The sequence below is a fragment of the Astatotilapia calliptera genome, chromosome 16 (genome assembly GCF_964374335.1).
Source record: "Astatotilapia calliptera chromosome 16, fAstCal68.1, whole genome shotgun sequence".
NCBI classification, from domain to species: domain Eukaryota; kingdom Metazoa; phylum Chordata; class Actinopteri; order Cichliformes; family Cichlidae; genus Astatotilapia; species Astatotilapia calliptera.
In genome coordinates, this window is record NC_137437.1 from 5,376,320 (window position 1) to 5,403,438 (window position 27,119).

The 27,119-nt window shown below is 40.5% G+C and overlaps 2 protein-coding genes across 7 annotated transcripts in view; one reads left to right on the top strand and one right to left on the bottom strand.

Moving 5' to 3' along the window:
• Positions 1 to 9: 9 nt before the first annotated feature.
• LOC145421226 (uncharacterized) overlaps positions 10 to 27,119 on the bottom strand; it is a 44,977-nt gene continuing 17,867 nt past the window's right edge. For 3 of the 5 annotated variants that reach the window (XR_013902538.1, XR_013902537.1, XR_013902539.1), the window contains 2 exons: positions 16,700 to 16,846; positions 10 to 661 (listed from right to left, as the gene is read on the bottom strand). Coding sequence is in view for 2 of the 5 variants with exons in the window: in XM_080291199.1 (XP_080147325.1) it covers positions 24,255 to 26,861 (2,607 nt within the window). In the remaining 3 variants the exon portion in view is untranslated. Of the gene's footprint in view, positions 662 to 16,699; positions 27,005 to 27,119 lie in introns of those variants that run through there. The other 2 variants (XM_080291199.1, XM_080291198.1) reach the window with 2 other exon arrangements.
• LOC113007563 (interleukin-1 receptor type 1-like) lies at positions 3,102 to 21,137 on the top strand. Of its 2 annotated transcripts, none has more exons than XM_026144278.2 (11): positions 3,102 to 3,307; positions 8,024 to 8,237; positions 9,010 to 9,184; positions 14,623 to 14,797; positions 15,674 to 15,745; positions 16,101 to 16,227; positions 16,485 to 16,624; positions 16,728 to 16,874; positions 17,051 to 17,215; positions 19,946 to 20,134; positions 20,436 to 21,137. In XM_026144278.2, the coding sequence occupies exons 1-11, from the start codon at positions 3,241 to 3,243 to the stop codon at positions 20,627 to 20,629; spliced, it is 1,665 nt and encodes a 554-aa protein (XP_026000063.1). In that variant the 5' UTR covers positions 3,102 to 3,240; the 3' UTR covers positions 20,630 to 21,137. The 2 variants fall into 2 exon arrangements, with proteins under 2 accessions (XP_026000063.1, XP_026000064.1); XM_026144279.2 differs by having other exon boundaries at positions 17,057 to 17,215.

Sequence of the window (27,119 nt, forward strand, 5' to 3'; positions counted from 1 at the left end):
CACTGGGTCTAGTATTATAGCGTGTTTTTTTTTTGTCAATTTACTTCACATTTCTGCTACACTGATTTTACTTAAATATAAAATTCCTCCCCAATCTTAAATCTTTGCTTAAACCATGTAACATGTTTGTCAGTGTACATGAGTGTCATAAAGGAGCTCCATATTTGTGAAAATAAGAATGGAAAATAAAAGAAAAAGGTTGCCATCTGGCAGCTGTGCATGGATGCTATGTTAAAAAAGGCTGAACATTTCAAATAGCAAGACCATATCATGCGTCTAATCTACCTAACTGCAGCAGGTAAATCAAACAAAGGGGCTAAAGAGATTATTGGGTACATTTATACACACACTTAGGATTTGAAGTGCCTTTAATTTGGTTACAGATCATTTAGAATATTAGTTTGGGTTCATTCACCAACCAACTTCTGGTTAGTTTAAAGAGCAAGCATAATATAAACACTCAGTTGGTCACTATCAAACACTGGCTCATGTTAATTTCTTCCTTTAGCTTTCAGTCCCTGCACTGCTCTCAACTTGCGTCTCAGGTCAGTCACGACTGGGAAGCGCCACTGTAGTTCAACCCTGTCGTGTCTGGTTCCAAGTCTCGTGGGCGTAGTCATTCGTTCCCTTTCATCATGCCCAGACGTGTAACTGGATCTCACTGGTCATAGACAAAAAGAGAAGGAAACAGACGAGAGTGAAACAGATACGAAGTTGGATTTTACAACAACGTCGAATATAGGAATTTTTAAAAAACAAACATTTGTTGATTTTTGTTTTAATGATGCTTTGAAAATCAAACATTTTTGTAAATCTTAGAAGTCATCATTACATTTCCACAACCATCGGATTATTTTGAACTTAACAGTGACTCATGATTTACAAGTCATTCGAGACGTCAAGGGAAAGAGCAGAAAACGGCATTTTTAACACTATTGCATGTTGAGAAAACTGTGATTGCCATTTCGTCATTAGTGAAAATAGTCTTGTGATGACTGTCTGTAAAATTCTTTGAAACTGGAGAAGAAATTGTAGGAATATTTTTTTTAAAGTTTGGATAAAATCCAATATGTTGAAAAACGCCACAAAGAGCTTTGAGGTTTGAGAGAGTGGATCCTAGGGAACGTTTAAATTTTTGTTTTGAAAATCTGGCTGACGATTTTCACAGATTGACGAAAAATCAAACTGCATTGTAAATGTAATAATCTGAAAACACTGCGCTGATCCGAGCTCCAACACAGTTTCTGGGAAGTTTCACAGCTTTTTCCAATAACGGATTTGCAGCCGCATCCGTGTTTGTTTTATCGCTCTTTGAACAACTAACAATTCCCTCGTTTTTATTCATCCTTATCTCAGTGTCACACTAAGAAAAAGAATACGAAATATTGGCTTTGAGTTTAACTAAATAAACATTGCCAATTGCACGCTCCCTCATTGCTTGTGGCATCTGTGGCATTTTGCTGTGAGACAAAACTGCACATTCCAGGGTGGCCTTTTGTTGTGGGCAGTCTGAGGTACACCTGTGCACTACTCATGATGTCAGATCAGCATCCTGATGTGGCACACCTGTGAGGTGGGATGGATTATCTCAATATAGCAGATGTGCCCACTACCACACATTTGGACTGATTTGTGACCACTGTTTGGGAGGGATGGTTATATTGTGTATCTGGAATGAATTTTAGGTCTCTACGTCCATCCCATGGGGAATGGGAGCAGTAACAAAGGTGTTGCGTTTATATTTTTGTTGAGTGTAGTATTATGCAGCTGTCTTAATGGAATATTTCCAGGAAATGTACACTGCTAGTTAGTTAAATGCCATTACATTATTACATGAAAACAACTGTCAGTTTCAAATCTTAACCACCAACAACTCGACCTATATCTGTCAAGTGCTACTTAGCTGTGGTTGAATAACTGTGCCGCACCTGTACTGCAAAGCAAGTTGTACTTTTTTTCAGTTGAGAGGAAATTTCATACCGGGGTAGTGGAACAATATAAAATAATGCAAATACAGGAGGAGGAGTAGGAGGATGGAAAATCCAGCAAGTCACTGCAAGTTCACTGTACTGTAAGTGACAGGCAGACTTTCTGTCTCATAATTCAGAGTAGAAAGTCAAAATTAGAAAGAACTATCTGTACAATTACAGCTGTAGTTTTAATTATAATTTTGTAGTAACTTCATATACGTCACAGGTGAGTTTCGATTAAGCTTTATGATTACATCTTTTTTAAATACTTGGTGTAGGCTTCTTTGAATTTTATAGTACTGGTTTCACATTGACGTGGTTTCACTCTGTTGATTTTATCTTTGTCTTTCTGTTCAGCAATATTTCTTTTGATTGCTTTTACACAAAATATATTGGCAGCAGATTTTCAATTTTGGTCTTGACATCTATTTATTTAAGGCACTGAAGTTTAAATACTCAGCGACTGTGATTTTCACTTGCTTCACTGAGCTTTGGAAGGTTACCACTTTACAATAAGGCAAACTTAAAGAGGGATATCTGAGTAAACTGTGAAAATATATACGATGCTGACAAAAATTGCCATGTAAAACATATATCAAGTGACGACTGAAGACCATTCAGGGTAAACCCTTACTTTAAGTATTTATCACAGCAGTTGTGAGATATAAGGCTTACTCATTTCAAAAATTACTACAAAGTTTATTATTAAGACATTTTTATAGGAATGTCATCATTGTTTTTCAAAGCCCAGAAAGCCCAAAATTGGCATTATATTTTGGGAAATTCTGATTTTCTATTAATATGAAGTATTTTTAAATAAATATGTGCTGCAGATGAACTTGCCCATAAATTCCCTTATATATAACCTGACTCCGATCCACTTTATGTTAATGACCAAAATGAGTGCAATTCATATATGAATTATTACTTTTCGATGACGTAACAAAGACGCATGAATGATTTACATCAGCAGAGAGTTACTACAAATGACAAAGAGAATTTTTTTTCTCAACCTTTGACAAAGAAACACCAATCAGTGGAACTTCCTGGGACTTTACTGGGAGTGTTTTGGCTCTGACTTCCTTGTGAGAGCTGAGAACACTCCATCTTTCACTTCCCTTTAAGGGAAGCTGTGCTCCCCAGGAAGTATGTCAAGAAACTTGTATACACTGCAAAGAATACGCTCGCCTGACAGGATGGCTCGTGTTCTCAAGAAAATCACACCGGACTTTACTGAAATGCAGTCTGTTGATTCCCTCAGATAAGAACTATGGCAGCGGCAGGTTGGGTCTGCTTGGTGACTGTTCTGCTGTCTCTGTCATTTGTTGTGACGCGTGGTAAGTACTGATTCTCCAACTTCTTCTGAACACTTAGTTTCAGCTGAGTGACAAGCTCTGTCTGCTTTATGCCAATGTCGTGGGGTTAGCTGTCATGGTTTATAACCAGTTTAACTGGTTTAGAAACCAGTTAAACTGTCTGTTAAGATTTTCCTTAACAGACAGGGCAAACTATCCTATAGCTTTGCCAAATACATTTATATGTATGCATGTATGTATGTATGTGTATATGTGTATATATATATATATATATATATACACACATATTGTACATATGTATCCTAACTCAAATGTTACCATAAATTAATCATAAATCAGTGATCAGAATAGATACTGGAATAAAAGCTGATTCTTCAGTGTTCCTTGTAGTGGATTTATCTATTCATACATCTGTGGTAGGGGACTGCACAGAATGCATACGGCAGTATGATAAAATCTCTATTCAACTGATAGGTTACCTGGGTAGGTTTTGCTATCAAGACAGACAATCACGACAGAAAAAGATAAACTGTGGTTTGATGAGTAAAAAAAGCATACCCCTCAACATTCCTCTCACGACAATGAAGTGATTCTGATAGACGATAACGTCAAAAAAACAACAACTGAAAGGTCTGTGGGGTTTTTGATGATTATATAGGTCAAGGAGACCAAACATTTATACTCAGACTTTGATGTGTGAATCTCCAGGAAGCGTCTTAGCTAAAAGATGTCAGCATTAAAGTTGCAGCACCTGTGCACGTCAGGCTGAACATAAAGGACAAGGTTTTATAAAATGCTCCAGCAGAGCCAAGGATCCCTCGCCAAGCGTGGCGCCAATAATAAAACAGTTGACTGTAATAAGCAGAGTAATCTTTTTAAAAGTACTACTCTAAATATTCTGTTATACCTGAATACTTTGATACAGGCTAGCTGACATGACTTACCTCCATATTATTACATGGAGGTAAGCTGTACACAGATAAGAAGTATTAGTGTAAGACAAACATTAACAGCTATCTGCTAAAATTACTAAGCGTTGCTAAGATACGGCTGCACGTTGCACTTTTGTCAGCTGGGTTTGACTAGCTGTGACGAACAAATGCTTTAGAATTACCTGAATTTCACAAGGTTCGCTGACGCAGCCTTACAACTTCACTAACAGTTAGACTGTGTAATACAAATTTCTTCTTCTTCTTACAGTAAACTGGCATGATGAGGTGAAAACAGTGTTTATATCTTGTTAATCCTTTAAACCCTGAAACATAAAATCATTTTATAATTTTTTTGATAAATTAAAACGAAAAAAAGAAATGTGCAAAAGTGCAATTTAATGTTCACAGTAATGTGAAGTACAGTATAACAGGTTTAGGATTAGGGTTAAAAAACGGATGATGTTGAGGTCTAAAAAAAACCCGATGAGGGTTATGTCTCATCAGTTAATGCTGTATGAGGTGTTCCACTGATGACAGATTTACAGCTTTGACAGGAAGTGGCAAACAAGACTCTTCCTCACTGTTTGAATAATCTGCGCCCAGGATGCAATCTTGAGCAATAGTGGAAAAGGCAGAACATAAATTGCCTACAGTTTTTAAAATCCCATAACCTTTTTGTCATTAAACAAGCGAAAATGCAAACATTAGCAGCGGTTTCTATTAACACTAAACGCTTAAACATTTAATGTAAAAAGCACCAATTTAGAACAACTGCACATTCGTGAAAAATCCAGTTTGCCTACTGTCCATAGCTGAATACACACAAGCTGTGGCAAGAAGTGCGAACATAGTGTGTAAAATTTCTAAACAAATTTGACATATTTTGATGTTTATTTTAATTCCGTGAAATGTCGTTCTAGCTGTCTGTATGAAAAGCTTCAGAAAGCTCCTGCACATTACCATAAACAGGAGGGAGCCTATGGTAATATGTAATAAGGGCCTGTCTGATTGTGTGATTTTTAATAATAAAAAATACATCATCACATTGGGCTGATAACCTCGTTTTCAGGTATCGTGTTCTCAGCCCATCGACCAAAACTTCGTTGTGGCTCCTCAACTGTGCCTGAAGACTAAATATGTTAAAACACGTGGGTATTTTCTACCACAGTAACAATCTTGTTAACCACAAACGTCATGTATCTCTGACATTGTGAATAGCAAAGTATTTTAGATAGCTCTAAAAGTGCTGACTCTTCAGACCAGTCAGAATATAACTTGATAAAAACAACTTTGCACATATCTGCAACATCCATTTAACTAAGTAAAACTTAGATAACTAAAAACTCAAGAAAAAGGTAGAAATGATTTGGTACAGTTTGTGCAGCAACTGCTCTTTTTCAGAGCAAACATTTAACCACTTACCACAGGTTGCTGCATATCTCATACTGTTTGCTCAGCACAAAAGTGGCACAAAATACGATTATCATAGAATTTCATTTACATCCAATACACCATGATAGCCTTCTCCTTGTCTCCCTTAGGTGCAATACTACAAAGTGTAAATTTTCGATGCAACATACTATTTTATTCTATTTATAAAGTATTATATTCTATTGTTTTCTTAATTTTTGGTGCTTGTAACTTTGTACTGTCCCCTTTCTGCCGTGACCCAACAAATTTCCCATGTGTGGGACAAATACTGGTTTATCTTATCCTATGTTATTAACAGACGGTGAAAAAAAACGGGAAAGCATCCCTAGTTCTGTTTACAGATGCCAAACAGTTACTATTAAATTCAATAATGAAGTGGTGGTGGTGACATATCTTTGCACACCTGCATGGACGTGCATAGCCCTTCTCAGTGGTTGATAACCTGCAATATTAGAAGTTAACAAGTTGCATTAGTCATTGTTACGAAATGTTTGCTCTTTGACTGTCGCAAGACACCCATTTCCAGGAATCCATATTGGTGTTGTTCTACTTTGGACATGGCATTCACAGCTTGGAAAAGAACACAAATGTCTTTTCATGGAAGTTTGGAAGTTGGCTAACAGCTAGCTAGGTCCACCAAGGGGTGTTTGTCCTAAAAATATCTTTTATAAACAGTATGAAAGATGGGCCACCATCAGGTCACCCATGAGTTTTCAACTTTTGAAACTTCAGTGTCAGCATTTTGGTCCGACACTAGCTGGAGGTATTTCCCTGCCTTGTTGTTGTTATTTATCTTTATGAATGACCTAACATTGGTTGTGTCCTTGACATGCCATAAATGAAAAGAAGAACAGAAAAGAACAAACAGTTGTAAACAGAAACTCTACGGCGAGTGACAAGATGGGTTAAATCGCAATGGGCATTGATGTTTTCACACATTTATTTTGAGGAGAATTAAATTTGTTACCCAGAGCAGAGGTAATCCTAAGGTATTATTTCACACCATTACTGGTATTATTACTCCTGGTCCACCTGCTGCCCCCAATTTCTTCAAATGAAGATTGTGAAAAATTTCTTTCTTTCTTAATAGAATTTTTTTTTTAGTAATGTAAGAAAACATTTTTCCCCATCAGCATTTCTTACTCTGCCTCAGCCTGTTATTTGAGACAGCTTTTTATCGGTTTCACTAGCCGAGCTGGAAAAGTTAGTTAATTCAAAGAAAGTATCCTCCTGTTCATTTGACAGTTTACCTGCATCGTTACTCAAAAATGTCTTCCAGTCTATCGGTCCCTGTGTGCTCACCACAATTAACACGTCACTGGTAAAGTCCCTGTGCTGTACATCCCATCTAAAAAAAAAAAAACAGCAGTTGCAGGCCAATCTCAAAATTACCACTAACTGCTAAGATTTTAGAAAAGGTTGTGGCTAAGCAGCTTACAGCAGTTTTGGACAAACACGATATTCTTGACAAATTTCAGTCAGTCAGTGGCTTTCGTAGACCTCATTCTACTGAAACAGCCCTTCTTAGAGTCTCCAGTGACATTTTGATGCAAAACGATGCAGGAAAATGTTTTGTTTTGCTGATGTTGGACCCGACGCCAGCTATGCATTGCTTTTAAGCCCCAAGATCTATCTATGCTGCAGATTCTGAATGAGTGCTTAGAATCCATTAAAGGTTGGCTGGATGACAGCTTTCTCCAACTTAATGAAGGACACACTGAAGTCCTTGCATGTGACTCCTGACTTGTACCTATGATAATGAATGCTGGTCCCCTTTCGACATTTGTGAAATCATCTATCAGGAACCTAGGGGTAACCTTTGACCCGGCTCTCACATTGGATGTCCATGTCAAATCTCTGATTTGGTCTTGCTTTTATTACTTAAGAAACATTGCCAAATTAAGTCCTATTGTATCTCGTACTAAACTGGAGATTATTATTCATGCATTCATTTCATCACGTTTGGACTACTGTAATTCACTGTTTACATGTCTAAGCAAAACCTCCCTGGAACGTCTGCAGGTTGTTCAGAACGCTGCAGCAAAGCTTTTGACCAAATCCTTGAAGTACTCACATGTGACTCGGTAGTCTCTTTTAAAAACAACTAAAAACACATCTTTTTAGAATTGCATTTCGTTAACTTTTTGTCTGTTTTTGTTTTATACCTTGTTATCTCTGTGTAAAGCACTTTGTGATCTTTTGTCTAGAAAGGTGCTATATAAATAAAATGTTACTTACTTTACTTACTTAGTCCTATTCTGTTCTATCTGTTCTTCTTTTGGAGTAACATGTCTTCCTTGTAGATTGATATATTTTTTTAACATCTTACATTAAATGACAAATAGTTGTTCTCCTGTTGCACTGTCACCTACAGACCACCGTGGGGAGATAGATACCTTCCATGTGAGTGCTGGCCATTTCTTTTTGCTGAATTGCTACACAGCAGAGGCTCATGATGTCGTGATCTGGAGCAGAGGGGAGAGTAAAGACAATCTGAGCCTGCCCACTGGAGTGGAAGTGAGGGACAGGTTACTTTGGTTTCTACCTGTCCAGATGTCCCACAATGGATCTTACACCTGTCAGATAAGGTATAAAAATATCTGTATGACTTCTCTTGCATGAGTTCTCCTGATCCCTGCAGTTCCATGCTTCTAGTATATTTATAAATGTGCTTTAACACACGTGCACAGACAAACACAACCTACTTTATAATAAAATGCTGTAAAACCTAACAGTTGTATGCAGGCTATGATCAAGCTCTGTTGTATTGGAAACCCTTTGTCACTCATCCAAGTGACTTCTTCAGAAGTCTCCAATGAAAACGCTACGTCCAGATGAACAAAATCAACCTTTTGCGACCTGTTTTATAAGATATGCCAACTAACCTACTAACTGGATTTTAACATCTGTAAATCTTTGATGTTGCACTTTTAGGAGACTGTGTGAAGGTTGTACTGGGAGCATATGGAGCCTCCTATACAACAGGGAGACGGGATTGGCCATTTCTAAAAATGAATGTGTTATTTATCCAGGAAATGATCAAACCATTAAGAGCAAATGAGCAACTGGATAAATATCCAAATATATATGAGAGGAGGGATATCAAATCTCCTCAGTTCCAGCCTTCAGGCAGTCTCTGTACGTGTGTGTGCTAATTTATATTCCTAATGGATGTTATTTTTTTTTAATCTTATATCTAATTAGTGCTGAACAGATATATAACTTCAGCTTATCAGTGGAATAGAGGCATAACTGAAACATCAATTCATATTTTAGTCATATTGTCTGTAACCATTTAGGATAAACAAAAAGTACAGGGATATTTCTTGCTGTTGGCTTTACAATTCTTTTTCTTTTCAGGAATCAGTCTGGAGTATTATTACGGAGGCTAAAGTTTTGGGTGTCAGTGTCTAGTGGAGAGTGTCCTTATACCGTTGAGAGCATTTCCATCACAAAAGGAGTGAGCGACAGTCTTCCTTGTAAACAGAAAGAAATCTTCGGCCTGAATAGCGTGGTGAATGTACGATGGATGAAGGTATAAAGAGGCCTAATACACTTGTTTTACTGCATTGACATGTTTGCCTTGTTAGGACCTGATTTGAGTACAAAGAAAACTGTTGCTCATCAATATTATTTTGCACCTAAAAAAAGCTGGCTGAAGAACGTACTGGCGGTCTGGTCTCTGCCCTCCATATACACCAATCAGGCATAACATTATGACCACCTGGTCCCCCTTTTCAAGTCAAGTCAAGTCAAGTCAAGTTGGCTTTATTGTCACTTCAACCATATACAGTTTAACAGTACACAGTGAGGCGAAACAATGTTCCTCCAGGAACCAAGGTGCTACATGCAACATAAATTTACAACATAAATTAACAGAAAACACTCAACTAGCCAACTAAGAGACCTAGTTAGCTGGCTAGCAGAGACAAGACAGACTGACCTAACATAAATTACAACATAAATTAACAAAAAAAACCAAACTATCTAAGGAAGACTTTTTTTTTGTTATCAGACAGCAGACAACAAAGTGCACGTGCAAATGTGCAAACAAGAGCAGCAAAGTGACAGAATGATAGAAAAACACAACGTAACATAATACAGTGGGGCAAAAAAGTATTTAGTCAGCCACCGATTGTGCAAGTTCCCCCACCTAAAATGATGACAGAGGTCAGTAATTTGCACCAGAGGTACACTTCAACTGTGAGAGACAGAATGTGAAAAAAAAAAATCCATGAATCCACATGGTAGGATTTGTAAAGAATTTATTCGTAAATCAGGGTGGAAAATAAGTATTTGGTCAATAACAAAAATACAACTCAATACTTTGTAACATAACCTTTGTTGGCAATAACAGAGGTCAAACGTTTACTATAGGTCTTTACCAGGTTTGCACACACAGTAGCTGGTATTTTGGCCCATTCCTCCATGCAGATCTTCTCGAGAGCAGTGATGTTTTGGGGCTGTCGCCGAGCAACACGGACTTTCAACTCCCGCCACAGATTTTCTATGGGGTTGAGGTCTGGAGACTGGCTAGGCCACTCCAGGACTTTCAAATGCTTCTTACGGAGCCACTCCTTTGTTGCCCGGGCGGTGTGTTTTGGATCATTGTCATGTTGGAAGACCCAGCCTCGTTTCATCTTCAAAGTTCTCACTGATGGAAGGAGGTTTTGGCTCAAAATCTCACGATACATGGCCCCATTCATTCTGTCCTTAACACGGATCAGTCGTCCTGTCCCCTTGGCAGAAAAACAGCCCCATAGCATGATGTTTCCACCCCCATGCTTCACAGTAGGTATGGTGTTCTTGGGATGCAACTCAGTATTCTTCTTCCTCCAAACACGACGAGTTGAGTTTATACCAAAAAGTTCTACTTTGGTTTCATCTGACCACATGACATTCTCCCAATCCTCTGCTGTATCATCCATGTGCTCTCTGGCAAACTTCAGACGGGCCTGGACATGCACTGGCTTCAGCAGCGGAACACGTCTGGCACTGCGGGATTTGATTCCCTGCCGTTGTAGTGTGTTACTGATGGTGACCTTTGTTACTTTGGTCCCAGCTCTCTGCAGGTCATTCACCAGGTCCCCCCGTGTGGTTCTGGGATCTTTGCTCACCGTTCTCATGATCATTTTGACCCCACGGGATGAGATCTTGCGTGGAGCCCCAGATCGAGGGAGATTATCAGTGGTCTTGTATGTCTTCCATTTTCTGATGATTGCTCCCACAGTGGATTTTTTCACACCAAGCTGCTTGCCTATTGTAGATTCACTCTTCCCAGTCTGGTGCAGGTCTACAATACTTTTCCTGGTGTCCTTCGAAAGCTCTTTGGTCTTGGCCATGGCGGAGTTTGGAGTCTGACTGTTTGAGGCTGTGGACAGGTGTCTTTTATACAGATGATGAGTTCAAACAGGTGCCATTCATACAGGTAACGAGTGGGGGACAGAAAAGCTTCTTACAGAAGACGTTACAGGTCTGTGAGAGCCAGAGATTTTCCTTGTTTGAGGTGACCAAATACTTATTTTCCACCCTGATTTACGAATAAATTCTTTACAAATCCTACCATGTGGATTCATGGATTTTTTTTTTTCACATTCTGTCTCTCACAGTTGAAGTGTACCTCTGGTGCAAATTACTGACCTCTGTCATCATTTTAAGTGGGGGAACTTGCACAATCGGTGGCTGACTAAATACTTTTTTGCCTCACTGTAATAAGGTTTTGTGATGATGAGTTGAGGTAGTGGAGGAACAGTAAACATTCCTTAGTGTAGCAGCAAAAATTAGGAAGTACAGAAGTTAGTGCAAAAAGTCCAGTAATAATATTGTGCAAAAGAGCATTAACAGGTTGGTGTGTACGATGGTTTGGTGGTGTAGGTCAGTGTGTTTGCGCTTGTGTTGATTAGTCAGTCCAGTCTCAATGTTTTGAGGTAGTTGAGTTAACCTGAGTGATAATGTGTGTGTGTGTGTGTGTGTGTGTGTGTGTGTGTGTGTGTGTGTGTGTGTGTGTGTGTGTGTGTGTGTGTGTGTGTGTGTGTGTGTGTGTGTGTTTATCAGTCAGTCCCTTTTTGCTGAGGAGACGGATGGCTTGTGGAAAAAAGCTGTTGCACAGTCTGGATGTGTGTGCCCGAATGCTTCGGTACCTTTTTCCAGATGGCAGGAGTTTGAAGAGTGTGTGAGGGGGGTGTGTCCGATCAGCCACAATGCTGGTGGCTTTGCGAATGCAGCGTGTGGTGTAGATGTCCTCAATAGAGGGGAGAGAGACCCCGATGATCTTCTCTGCTGTTCCCACTATCCGCTGTAGTACGCTTTTACTGTCAAAACAGACATTACCCCTCGAGACGTGGACCCCACAAAACCCCGGAAAGTGTGCTGTGGTATCTAAGCAACAGATCCTATTAGGGCTGAACGATTATGGAAAATAATCTAATTGCGATTTTTTGCCCCAATATTGCGATTGCGATGCGATATGCGATTATTTTTTAAGGTCTTTGTCTTCTGTATTATTAAACAAAGACAAGCAATACATCATATAGTATGGCCAATACTATATTACATTAATTTTAAACTGTTCTTTCCTGGAAGACAGACCTCTGTTATGATGACATGAGGTGATGCATGAATTGATGACTGACATTTTTATTTAACTTCTTCAATCACAACAGTATATTTGAACAAACACAATAGTTTATTTTTAGCTTACAAACATCTGAGCATAAAGTGCTGACAAGGAACCCTGGTGTAAACATTAAAATGAAAGTCAGTACAATGTGCAGATTGCAGAAATATACATAAAAAAAATCAGTGGCTTTACCACACTCAGTTTTTCGACATCTGTGAACTACTAGACAGTCATTCAATTAAAAAATAATATTAAATAAATAAAACTAATAAATAAAAAATACACACATCTTACTGATCTCTGCAGTCAGTAACATTACACATAAAGTGCAAACATAATAGCAATTGTATAAACACACACACAAACACGCCTTTAAAGTTTAAAGGCGTGAAATTGGACGGTCTAGTTCTGATTAGCGTCACCGCTGTCTCGGTGGAGTTTAATAAACTCGGCCGTCTGCTTCTTGCTATCTAAAATATAACCAGACACTGGTGTAAATTCTCGACTGTCTCATACTTCTGTTTAATCAGTTTTCTGTTTGACGTTTAGTCAGCTGTGTGAAAACCAAGGAGGAACCCACCCGGGGGATTAATAAAGTTTTATTTTATCTAATCTAATAACTTTAATCTCAGCCAAACCGATTTACTCACGAACAAACAAAACACTGAAAAAAGCCCAACAATAACATTTTTAGGTTGTCTAAGTGACTTATATATTACGTTTAACCCGAGCAGCGAAACTCCGCGGTGATCTGAAAATGATGTGCCGGGAGTTGTGCCGTTCTCGGCCGCATCAGTAACCCTCGAGCTCCCGGCTAGCTGTCGAGCTGGTGGGTAGCAGACGCCTCTGAAAACGTCGAAGCACTTTTGCAAATATGGGATATCTTGATAAACCGAGCAGATATTTGATGTTTACACAACTACTTTCTCGCCTGAAAATATGTTAAAAGTTTATTTTGTGACCCAGAAAGATTAGTATGAGTAATTTTAAAACTTAGTAGCGGCCGCCATTGCTGGAAACTGGAGTTTGGCTGGGCCGCGCTATGAATTCTGGGATATGGTAGTAATTTGGACAGCCTTCGGCGCGTCGCTGTGACGTAATCGGTCTACAAATGCGGCCTCAGGAGGATGCAGCCCATGAATTTGGACATGTCCAGAGTATAATCGCAGCCTTTGTGGTTAGAAAATTGCACTTGATCATGTCGCGATATTATCGCAAATGCGATATATCGTTCAGCCCTAGATCCTATAATTCCTATAAGTTGGGAGGTGGAGACTCCATGGATCAGGCTTCTTTGTCCAACACATCCCACAGATGTTGATTAAATTGAGATCTGGAGAATTTAGAGGCCAAGTCAAGATTCCAAACTCATTGTTGTGCTGCTCAAACCATTTGTAAACCATTTTTTGCTTTGTGGCAGGGTGCATTATCCTGCTGCAAGATTCCACAGCCATCAAGGGAATACTGTTTCTATGGGAGGTCATACATGGTCTGCAGCAGTGCTTAGTTAGGTGGTACATGTCAAAGTTACATCCTCATGGATGGTTTCCCAGCAGAACGTTACCCAAAGCAAACTGTGATCCACTATGTATTCTGACACCTTTCTATCAGAACCTACATCAACTCTTTCAGCATTTTGAGCTACAGTAGCTCGTCTGTTGGCTTGGATCACACTCCAGTTTTGGAGAGGCTCTCACCCAGCTGTGTGGCCAACACAATTTGGCACTTGTCAATCTCGGCTCAAATCCTTACGCGTGCCCATTTTTCCTGCTTCTAACACATCAACTTTGAGGGCAAAATATTCATTTGCTGTCTAAGATATCCCAGCCAGTAACAGGTGCTAATAAATCAGTTTTATTCATTTCACCTGTCAGTGGTCATAATGCTATGCTATTGGTGTATAATCCCATTTTATGGAATATAATATCATGAAGAGTGGACAGAAACAATTGCTGATAAACTATCAGTGGAAACAGCAGATATAAACTAGGCTAGTTTATACACAATCGCTCCATCTAAAGTGCTTAGGTGGGCCAAATCCCAGGCTTCTGTTTTACAACTTCCATAAATGCAACACTGCCCCCTTCTGTAGATATCAGGGAAAAATGTGTGCCAGATCTGCCCCCCTGGCAGATAAGACTGGTTGCCACCCAGGCCAGCAACAATGTAGTACTATGCATTTTGTTACCTGGAAACTTGCGACCAACACATTTTGAGATCACTATGCCAGTTTTTTGCTTTTTATTCATGTTTTCCTTTATTTCTGGCTCTTCTTTCTTGTCTTGAGGCTCAAAAATGCCTCTCAAAAATATGGCACTGTGAAAACTAACTACAGGATTGGTTTCTGTCTGCAGGATTGCCAGCTCATTCAGCGGCAAGGGAAACCCATCTCTGTTGATATGAAAGGCAACATGAGGCTTCCTCAAGCCTCAGAGGAGGACAATGGGAAATATACCTGCCTGATAGACATTAACTTGGATGGCAGGAATTATACCGCTTCACGCAGCATCCTGTTGACTGTTAAAGATGGTAAGTACTGTAGAGCTCTCATATTGAATCCTTAATTATTCTGGTGTCATTTTTTAATATATTACTCTGGCTGTACATAATTATTATTATTATTTTGTTTTGTTTAATCATAGACTTGAAGACTTAATTCAGGGGGTTTAACAAAAAAGAAATAAATCATTGGATGCTTTGGCATACGAGTTGTATCTCTCCATTTTCATTATTTTTCTCTTCTCCTCATGCTGTTGTAAGTTAAATATGTCCAAAGATGTTTTCTCAGAACATGCAGGCTCTTCTTGTTTTTGAGTGTGAACAGTGGTTTTCACCATCTGGTAAACCATCTGTATTTACATTCATAAAGGCATCTCTTGATTGTATATTCTAGACTCTGATAACGACACCATATTTCCTTGAGTGTTTACAACTGTGGTAAATGTTGTTTAGCCTTTTTTTTCTTAAATCATGGACTCTAGTAGGTTTGTTTGGTCTTCTGGGGCCAGATTCATTTCCTTAATTTGCATCAACGTCTCAGTGAATTTCACAAGTTCCAGTGAAATGCTGAAATACAAGTTTAGCTATTGGACTCAGATCCAGATGTCTTTAATTAACTTTGTTTATCATGGAATGACGAGGCAACAGGCCTCATCTCCCATACTTTTGAGCGTCTGAAAATGGGGGATTATGGATAAAAACGAGTGTAATTCCTAAAGAGTTCATGCAAAACCTCGGTTAAACCTCTTGAATTAAAGCTAAACATCTGCACTTCAATCACATCTGGTTTGTCTGATTTAAATTAGCCTGTGATGGTGTACAGAGGCAATATATACAAATGCTTATGGAGCTAAATGTATATTGTCCCACTTTCTTTATTTTTCCTTCCTTCTTTCTTTCTTGCAGACCTCCCAGAAAAAGTTTTTGTAGAGCCACAGCTGGTGACCCCTGACAAGCAAGAGATTACAGTTGAACTAGGCAAGTGAAACACTAAATAAAATGCATTAGAGTGAATGTTAGTGCTATGGAAAAATATTATAAACACCTTTAAATATCATGAAGTCATTTACACCATTATCCATTTATTGACTGTATGATCTTTATGATAAATACTTGACAAACAGTTGTTTTTCAAGTCAAGATGACAATAAAGTCCTTTAAAACCTTTGCAATGGTGCTTTGTCATCTAGCGACTGAACAGAATTAGTCAGAAGCCTTTTGAAAAGTTTCCGTGACGTTAAATTTCATTTGAGCTAACTTCATATTTTTGTTTGATCAAAACGGGAAATGTAGACTGACAGTTTCTTTGTTTTTTACTCTCACTGCCCACCAGGTTTGAGAGTGGAGCTGCAGTGTTTAGCATTCATAGGCTACAGTGAGGATAACGAGTCTTCACTGCACTGGACTGTTGGCAAGGATTACGCTGAGGACCTCGAGGAGATTAGTGTGTCCCGGAAAACGTGAGTTTTACATTACCATGGACGGGGTTATTAATAGGGCGAATACAAAACACTGCATTATACTGCATCGAGATTAAATCAAAACAACACAATGTGTCAGACATTAAATGTCACTTGGAGGCAGAACTTCTTTTCTGAGTAATAGACTGTAAATGTTGCAACTGTAGCAGCACAAAAAACTTAACACCTAACATTTACATATTATTCTTTGATTCCATGATTCATTCTGACTGACTGATTGTTTCTGTACCCTTTAGTATTCATAGAGAAGGCAAAGTATACGAACTGGTCATTCTGTCCATCGCTAAAGTTCATCGCAAGTTCCTGAATTTTGAGTTCGAGTGCCATTTAGAAAGCCTAGCGGGAGAACAAATCAGTGTGGTGAAGCTTAAAGAAGGTAATAAAGATATATATAGACATATACATATAAATGTGTGTGTGTTCAAGAATTATAGTCGTCTGAGACACTTGCCTTACGTTTGTCTCCTTCCTCTCTCCAGCTGACCGCAGTTCTTTCCACATGAGTTGGGCTGTTTGCCTTTCTGCATCTCTGGCTGTTCTAGCCTTGGCTGCGTGCTTCTTCTTCTTTAAAGTAAACCTGATATTGGCTTACAGGGATCTGTTGGCACATTTTCCCAAACAACAAGGTAAAGCCGTTATCAGTTGAACTTAAGTTTTTGTGTGGCATCATCTGACGAGATACTACTAACCTTACAGCACAACTAACACAGTACTGAAAGCCGTGAAAGCTGGATGTTGATTCACATTTTAAAAGGATCAAACGTTATAAAATGAACATAAACAATCATTTAGATTCTGTCAGTTCCAGATGGGAAGCTCTATGATGCCTACGTGAGTTTCATCCATTCCAATGCCATGAGTTCAGATGAGGGCGCGAGGTTTGCCATGCAGATCCTGCCTGAGAAACTGGAGGAACAATATGGCTACTCTCTGTTTATCAGAGGACGGGATGACTGTCCTGGCGAAGGTAAGAAGCAGATATCCATAATATGTAAACAGAGGCAGAAAGACTTGTCTTTCTAGATGTAGTGTAATTCTTGAGGTTGTTAAGGTCATTCTCCAACCCCCAAAAGACGGGAAAACATACAAAGGCTTTGAGCTGTTTATTGTCACAAACTGCTGTTCACAGTTTTTATTAAATTAAGACATCAAATACATAACCAACGAATCTAAATCAGTTGCTATGATGCTTTCAGGTAAAAGACAAGTAGAACTAGTTGCATTTTAAATGTGGTTAAATTAACGTTTTTAATGACTTTATAAAACAAGAACTGGTTGCTTGATTTTCATTTTGATTTTCTCTAATGCACACAGACTCAAAGAGTCAAATATATACATACACTCACTTAAACCTCTAATAAGTGGTGCTGAAGCCTCTACAACAGGGGTCTCAAACTCCAGGCCTCGAGGGCCGGTGTCCTGCAGGTTTTAGATCTCACCCTGGGTCAACACACCGGAATCAAATGACTAGTTCGTTACCAGGCCTCTGGAGAACTTCAGACATGTTGAGGGAGTAATTTACCCATTTAAATCAGCTGTGTTGGATCAAGGACACATCTAAAACCTGAAGGACACCGGCCCTCAAGGTCTGGAATTCGAGACCCCCGCTTCTACACTATCTGTTAACTTGACAAGACCAAGGCCTATTATCTTTGTGCTACTAAAGTCATCAGCGATTACAACTGATGTTGTAGTCAGTCAATACTTCTCTTTGCCAGCATGAAAAGGATTTGTTTGACAGCACTCATTAGATTGACCAATACTCAGGTCTCAGTGAAGATCTAAGAAGGACAATTGTAGATTAGGGCTGCCACAAACGATTATTTTGATAGTCGACTAGTCACCGATTAATGGATCATGCATCCATTGGACGTAAAACGTACAGCTTATTGCACCAGCATGCATCTGCTCTTATATAACTATCATTAGCTTACAGCTTTAAGTGTTTAAGGTCTGTGCTAACTAAAAATAAAGACAAGATGATAGTTTATTAAATTTTAATGAAATCTGCAGATTGTTTCAGTGAAGTTTAATAAACTCAGCCGTCTGCTCCTTGCTATCTAAAATATAACGGGACACCGGAGAATATTCTCGAGCATCTCACACTTCTGATAATCAGCTGTCTGCTTGAGGTTTACTCAGCTGTGTAAAAACTATAACTTTAATCTCAGCCAAACGATTTACTCAGGAACAAATAAAATACTGAAAAAAGCCAAACAATAACATTTTTAAATTATCTAAGTGACTCATATATCATGTTTAACCTGAGTAGTGAAAGACGGTGGTGGGTTTAAAAACGATTTGCCGGGAGTCCGGTGTTCTCACAGCTCTAGTGAGCCTTGCCCCCGGCTAACTATCGAGCTAGTGGGTAACAGATGTCTCTGAAAACGTCGGAGCACTTTTGAAAATATGTGGTGTCCTGATAAACTGAGCAGATATTTGAGGTTTACACAGCTACATTCTCGCCTGAAAATATGTTAAACGTTTATTTTGTGACCCAAAAAGAATAATAAGAGTAAAGTTAAAACTAACTAGCGGCCGCCATTGTTGACTTCTGCGCTGAGCCGCGCTATGAATTCTGGGACACAGCTTCTTCTTCTTCGGGGTTTAGCGGCAGCTGGCATCCTTGTACATGCAGTGCTGCCATCTTCTGTTTCAGTCCATTATTACACTCTTAAATCCTACTACTTATTCCTGCGTCTTTTGTGATCTTACAAAGCTTCAAACGACGCGTCGACTATTAAATTAGTCGTCGACGATTTCAATAGTCGACGTAATCGTGACTAGTCGACTAATCGTGGCAGCCCTATTGTAGATTTACAATTGGGAAGGGAAAGTCTGGAGTTATTGTTAAACAACAGCAGGTTCCAAGACCCTCAGTTCAGAACTCTAACTACAAAAAAGTACAAGTTTTTTGGATGCGCCACTGCTTTGCCACTATCTGGAGGATGACCAAATAATGTTGTCCTCAGATCAGAGAACATTAGTTAGGAAAAACTTCAGCGGAACCACCAGGACTCAAGCCTGCCATGACCTGGAAGATAAAGTAAAGGCTGTTGAACCAAAGAACACTGTAACAGCTGTGTAGCATGGTGGCGGCATTGCTATTGCATTCATTCTCATGATGAGTGTATCTAAACCTTTGACCACAACTGTATCTGTAAGAATTCTGTTTATAGTTGCAAAAAAAAGAAAAAAAGAAAGAGAAGTTTGAAAAGAAAATAAGAGCTTCTTGGTTAAACTCCTAGTATAATACATGGGAGAAATTGGATAAAAGCCATGTTTACTAAATTACTGGAACACAGTACAGTACAGTTAAAAACAGACTTAATACTTTCTTGAGCTGATGTCTAGCTATCCTCTGTATTTCTGTTTTTCCCTTTTCTTTTTGTGTTCTTCTTATTGCTCTAGTTTATTTCCTTTATGTTTGTATTGGTGATACATTGCAATTCAATTCAGTTTTTATGTATATAGTGCCAAATCACAATAACAGCTGCCTCAAGGCACTTACAAGGTTCTTTAATTTTATTAATGCAGACTAAACTGGTAAGTTAAAAAAAGAAGAAGAAATGAGTGCCTGGAAGAAGCCACAGTTCTGCCCAAAATTATAGTTTGTGCTGTTGAAATGGGCTGTCTTCAGTTTGCAGACAAAGAGTTCTAACCTGCAGTTTTGTGTCTGGCCATGAATCCCTTACAGCAATACACGATGCAACAGCTGCTGCGATGCACCAGTGCCGCAGACTGCTTATCATCTTATCACCTGAGGCGAAAACGGAGGAAAGCACTTGCATATGTGACAATCAAAGCCAAGTGTGGTATGAGCAGAAAGTTGGCCTTCATGATGCTTTGACGAAGAATGATCCCAGAGTTATCCTGGTGGAAATTGGTAAATGATTCCTCATTTTTCAAAAATCTCTAGCCACATGAATTCTGTTAAGTCACGGGTTATATAGCTCAGCATTCATGCCCTATTTGGTCATGTATAATTCTTTGCAGGCATCACAAACAGAGATTTTACTTCCAGCTTTTATGCTAAGCTAACTTAGTACATTTTGATAAGGAATAAAGTGTGTTCATCTCTGGACTTGTTGCACTCGGTCAGGACTTCGTTTAATAAAAATTAAAATGTCAGCTTATTAAACGTGTTTATTTTCATTTATATTTAAACTGTTTTTCTTTTTTGCCAGATGGTCCAGTGGATTACAGTCACTTGCCAGAGTCTGTGCGTTATATCAAGAGGAAACAAGGAGCCCTGAAGTGGAAGAAAGATTTTCTTGCGACACACAAATTCACAGAATTATACTCAAAGAGAAACTTTTGGATAAATCTCAGGTACCACATGCCCCCAGTACCTACAAGAAGGCTCCAAACTATTGTCTAAACAATATCTTAAAGTTTTATTGATGGGATTCATCCATCAGGCCTGTTTCTTGGAACACTTGACAAATGGAAACTTTACGTGCTTACAGCTGTCGTCACCTGTATTTTTAAGACTCACTAGGACTACAATAAGCAAGCCCATATATTCTTCTGCACAATGAATTTCACAACATGTGCAACAAGGATGGAGGCATCTGCTGGACTTTTCTATTGGTGCATGTTTGCTATTACTTCCTTCATAAGTGATAGCAATACATTTTTTCTACATTTGAATTGTATTTTTTTATGCACTTATAATATATCATCAGGCATGCTAGCAACTTTTAAAATTGCACCTTTCCTTTATAGAAGGGCTGTGTACATACATATGTGTACATATTTGAAAGGATAATTATTTTTTATGTTGACAGCATTGCTTATTTTTATACTGAATGATAGATTTTTGAATGATACATATTTATATTCTGTTATTTAAGTATTTGTGACTGAGTATAAATGTTTAAGTATTATATATTTTGTATTCTTTTTTTCCAAGTTTCCCTTCCAAGTATGGCTTACTGATTGTGTCTCTTCATCACATCAGTTTACTCAGAGGAAAAGATTTAAACTTATTCAGTAGAATAGTTTGAGGCAATGGCATTCCATCAAGACAAGCACCTAGTCAAATTCAAAATTAGACATTAATTAAAACATAGCAAGAGGAAGCGATATCTCTACTTTCGTGTCAAACAGTGCTCTGTCATGATGCGCGTCGCCTGTTTGCATTCATCCCTACATCACTAGAATATTCTGGATGCTACTGGGTATAATTGTCGAAAGCTGCACTTGCCTGGGATCTCAATGGAAACAGTAGCGTGTCTCTGTTTTATGGGCATGTCTGTGTCCCATGAACGATAGCTGGAGCTTGTCAAGCCAACGGTTCAGGGACAGCCACTACAAATATGATTAAACGGTGAGTATAAAGCATTTAAAAATTAGTCAAAGGAGCTTGCAAAGAAAAGCGTCTGGACTTCTTTAAGTTGCTTGAAGACGTTTCACCTCTCATCCGAGAAGCTTCTTCAGTTTTCTTTGCAAGCTCCTTTGACTACGATGACCTGGATGACTGAGAACCTTCACAGACATTTAAAAATTAGTTCAGCCTTAATAACTTTGGCAGTATTTTTAATCTATACAACACAGATGAGGAACATTTCACCACAGCTTTGTTTATAGTGTTTTATTGCCACTTTTGCTAGAAGAATGGTTTTAAAAAAATCCCTCCATTCTTCATGGTCACCTAATAGTAAATTAATTTCAGTAATGTAGAAGATATTTAACTATACAGGTAAAAATATTTACAATTTTCAGCCAGGTTTGAATATAAACGCAAACATGTCCATGTAAGAAGGCTGTTAGCATTTGAAACATCTCTTTAAAAAGGTGTTGCTGTTTTGTATTATGATTTAGTGCTTTGTATGCTGAAGAACAGGAAACCAGTCACAACTGAATCAAGTCATTTTAAGGGCAATACACCTTAAACACAAGATATCATGATCTTGAAGTGGAAAAACCTCTAAATGGAAAACTCCCCTAAAAACAGTGCGCTAATATTAGCCAGCTGATGTTTTGGAACCTTCCAAGATCCTCCGTTTAACGGAAAGACACCATCTAAATACACAAAATAACCATAATGCTGCGCTTTTTCTTGTTAACAGTGCTGTGTCCCTTCCAAAGGCCAGATGATGCTAGGGCAACCATATAATAATAATAATAATAATAATAATAATAATAATAATAATAATAATAATAATTTAATAAAAATAAGTTTGTGTGTGAAGAGGGCCAGGTTTGTAATTTAGATTTATCGAAACACAAATATATCCAGATATATGCAATTTAAACACAGTAAAAGTTTGCAGGTTTGACACTGATCCAATCTCCTCTTAAATAAGTACAATACGCATAAGATGTTACCTTCACTGTATACATGCAGAAAAAGATAAATGAAAAATTAAACATTCAGAACTGTAAAAGCATCTCTAAAACTATTATAAAGATTTTATACTATACTGTCAAAGACTTAAAGACAAACAATAAAATTAAATTTCATGACTTAGAAATCAGTGGCATATTTAACAGTTTTTGATTAGTTTCAGACTAATCCTAACTGATACTTTCTGTGCACTTTGTGCAATTTGTTTTCAGTGTATAAAAAAAAAAATCCCCTCTTTTACTTATCTTGGTCATTTGATCTCCGTGTACTGCCAGCATCCTGTGTTTGCGGTTTTATGCGGCGGGAGTCGTCGGTCTCTTTCTGTTTGTGTTGGCTGTCACCTAGACTTTATTCCTGACGAAACAGATTTTCTCAGAATTTTCTGAGCACTGACAGCTATAAAAGGCACGAAATGACAGATCAAATCATGTTACCACTGCTTGTCTATATATGATCTATATATTGGAGGGGTTCTACTTTTGGCTATCACCGAACCCATTTCCATGCCTTAAATCTGATTGCCTGAAAACAGCAAAACCTAGTGAGTTCACTAACGGGTCACTCATCTGAAAAATGTTTCTCAACAGCATATCAACACACTTGAACGATGTAAATCTGCTTAACTTCAGCGTATTACGAGCTTGTATATATGTTATCATTATCATAGTGATATTTAGCTCAAAGCATCCAAATCTGGCTTCAGCTTCAGAGCTGCTGTGCGGGCTGAACTTAAAATTATATGCAAACATATTATAACTTGGTGCTAAATATTGAGTAAAGACTGGTGAGAAAGAAATTAGTCAGTTATGCACAAGCATTACTCATAAATGATTCTCTCATTCATCTGTAGATGGATGTACTGCTGGAACCCAAGATAATATAGTGCATCAATCTCGCATGTTCCTGAGAAAGGCTTTCCACCCACATTAACAAACTTTGTGTTCTTAGGGAGTGGGATTCCCCATCAGGGACTTCAACAGTCAAGCTGTTCCTCTCCAAGTCTTGAACAATTTCCTCTCTTTGGTTGCCTCCTAATTACAGCTTTTTCCCCGTTAAACTCGCGTAACACGCAGGTCCAGCACACCAACAGTTTCCAATCCAGTCTCTTTATCACAACAAATCCACATAAATTCTAATTAAAGTGAATCAACTTCCTGATGTCACTGATTATTTTAAGAGCAAAACCCTCCAGATCAGGTTAAAACTATTTTCCTTTAAAATGTTCACTTATCTCACTGGAGTCTCCAATTTCAGCCGGCTTCCCTTCTCCAACTGTGTCCTACAGAAAAACAAAGAACATCCTTCCTGTTTTCTCTCCCCTTTATTGAGAAGGGCTCAAATCATTACCAATCAACTACTCTCTGTACTCAACTCTAAATAGCTGGCAGCTGGAGAAGAGCTGCAGAACACAAAGACAAAACACAAAAACACCAAAGCATGCAATAACTCAAATGGAAGATGATGCCACTAGGGCTGGGCGATATGGCCTAAAATTCATATCGCGATATAATTTGAAGCATGTGCGGTAACGATATATATCACGATATATTCTTTTCTTCTGTATAACGTATTTCCCACACCATAAGGCACACTTAAAATCCTTTAATTTTCTCAAAAATCGAGATTGTGCCTTATGTATGAATTCTGGTTGTGCTTACTGACCTCGAACCGATTTTGGCGTGCAGAAATCTGTTAAAAGATGTTTTAGTACAACTTTGGTAAGCCGCACTGCTTGATGGATTGTCAGAGCATTACGGCTGCCGTAGTGAGTAACGGAATACAAAAGAAGAGCACAGCAAACACCGGAGCCCAAGAAAACAACCCAAACACAGAGCAGTTCAGGGGGCCGACCGTGCGGAAGGCAACGGCGGAGACGTGGAACCAGTTCAGGGGGCCGACCGTGCGCAAGGCAACGGCGGCGATGCGGAAACAGTGCAGGAGGCCGGCCGTGCGCAAGGCAACGGCGGCGACGTGGAAACAGTTCAGGAGGCCGGCCGTGCGCAAGGCAACGGTGGCGGCAAAGGAGACAACGGAGCAGTTCAGGAGGCCGACCGCGCGGAAGGCAGCGGCGGCGGCGAAGGAGACAACGGAGCAGTTCAGGGGGCCGACCGCGCGGAAGGCAGCGGCGGCCCTCCAGTCTCAGGCGTGCTGGCCATGGCCTGGTGGGCACAGGACCAGACGAGGCAGGACCAGACGAGGCCGGACCAGACGAGGACGAAGACTCGGAGGCCGGACCAGACGAGGACGAAGACTCGGAGGCCGGACCAGACGAGGACGAAGACTCGGAGGCCGGACCAGGCGGAGCTGCAGAGGCTGAGGCTGGACCAGGCGGAGCTGCAGAGGCTGAGGCTGGACCAGGGGGAGCACAGGCTGAAGCCGAAGCTGGGCCAGGCGGAGCAGAAGCAGAAGCCAAAGCTGGACCAGAAGCAGAGGCTGAGACCGGACCAGGCGTAGCAGAAGCAGAGGCAGAGGCTGGCCCAGGCGTAGCAGAAGCACAGGCAGATGCAGCCGGACCAGGCGACGACGAGGCGGTCACAGGTGGCGGCTGGACAGGCTCCTCGGGCCCTCCAGCTGATGCGGCGTGAGGCTGAACGGGCCCCTCGGACCCTCCAGCGGAGACAGGAGGCTGAACGGGCCCCTCGGACCCTCCAGCGGAGACAGGTGGCTGAACGGGCCCCTCGGACCCTCCAGCGGAGACAGGAGGCTGAACGGGTCCCTCGGGCCCTTCAGCGGAGACGAGGAGGTGCTGGCCGGGCTCACTGGAACCCCCAGCGGACGAGGTAGATGGCGGCGTGGGAGCCGCGGAGTCCTGGATGAGCTCATCCGAGCTTCCAGCAGGAGCTGATGTAGAGCCAGAGAGGTTTGGGACCCCTGGCTGAATGTTAAGCCGAACAGAAGACCGTATTGCTATCGGGGACTGGGCCAATGGTTCAGGTGCAAGCTGAGCTACTGGAGATGCGGATGAGAGTGGGAGCTGAGCTACTGATGGTGATGAAGTAGATAACTGCACGGGAGACTGAACTGAGGGCGTCTGCACTGGCACAGGGGACTGAACTGATGTCTGTTGTAACGGAGGTGGTGAGAGTGGAGTAGGCAGTGGAGTTGATGACTTCACAGGAGAATGAACCAGAGGTGAGTGCACAGGAGACTGAGCTAGAGGTGGTAGAGATAGTTGAGGGGAAAGTGGAGCTGGTGATTGAGTGGATGACTGTGCTAAGGGATGCTGCACTGGGGACACTGGAGACTGCGCTGGGGACACTGGAGACTGCACTAGAGACTGCAGTGACGGTTGTAGTGGAGGTGTAACGGGTGGAGGAGTGGCTGAAGTGGCTGCGGGTCGGGCAGCTAGTGGCTCAGCTACAGAGTGTATTAACGGCAGGGCTATGGGTTGAATGTCTGACTGAGTAGCAGCCTGAATGGCTGGGTGTAGTGATGGTGGTGGTGGAGGCGGCGACTGGGCTTTAGGCCGGGCGGCTAACTGAGCTGAGGGCTGGGGAACACACAGTTCATTTTTAACCGAACCCTCAGGACCCTTCATTTCAGTTTGTAGCTCACAACCATCTGAGTCTAAAACAGTCTTTGGATCCTTGGAGTTATTGAGCACAGAGACACCAATCTTCCTAGTTTCATGGATAGGCTCGAAAGGAACAGGAGTGACACAGTTTGAATGGCTCAATGGGCCAGAATAATTGTCCTTAAAATAAGCAGTTCTTTCATTTCCGGTGCCGCTTACACAACAAGCCGGCCCGGAATTAACAGTTTTTATTTCTGCAGGAGCCAAAAGAGTAGCTCCACCACTCACCCTAGCTGACTGTACAGGAAGAAATCCAGGCCCTCGCTGGGGCTGTGAATGCTGGCGGGGTGTCTGCCGCTTCCCTGTTGAAGAGGGAGAAGGGCTGGCTGAAGGTGATGTGGGAAAACTCGGCTGCAGTTGCTCCTGCTGCGGTGTGGAAATGTTGGGTGCACTGGGGGGAACAATGATAATCCCCAGCATTTTATAAAATGCCTGTGCTGGCGTGAGCTGGTTGCTCGCAGGCTCATAGTATTCCTCGCGGTGCCGCCTCGGGTGCTTTCCTCGGGTCCGGGTCGCAGGCGTCAACAGTGGAGAGGAAACAGAAAAGTGAGTAGACGGGTTAGTGGCAAACGAAGACGACCGGCTACACGGAGGACCCCCAAGAACCAACCGGGTCCCATCAAAAGCCAAGCGGCGCCTCCTCATTGAGTCCGCTGGATCCTTTTTGTGGTCGCGTCGTTCTGTCATGAATCGCTGTGCGGCAGGCAGGAGTTGGACCCAAAGTGCAGGACTCACAGACTCAGGGAGGTGAACTCAAAACTCAGCTTTATTTGCTGGCAGGGAAAAAACATACAAACTAATCTAAACTGGGAACTTGGAAAACTCACAGAGAGACACTCACAGAGAGACACTCACAGAGAGACACTCACAGAGAGACACTCACAGAGAGACCCACACAGCATGAGGGACGACGCGACACTGACTCAGAGAAACACAGGGTTTAAA

Excerpts from the sequence above, each read along its gene's own strand:
- LOC113007563 (XM_026144278.2), top strand. The coding sequence starts at position 3,241 with ATGGCAGCGGCAGGTTGGGTCTGCTTGGTGACTGTTCTGCTGTCTCTG. Across the intron at positions 3,308-8,023 it reads GTCATTTGTTGTGACGCGTG|ACCACCGTGGGGAGATAGAT; the intron begins GTAAGTACTGAT and ends TGTCACCTACAG. Across the intron at positions 9,185-14,622 it reads TGAATGTACGATGGATGAAG|GATTGCCAGCTCATTCAGCG; the intron begins GTATAAAGAGGC and ends TTCTGTCTGCAG.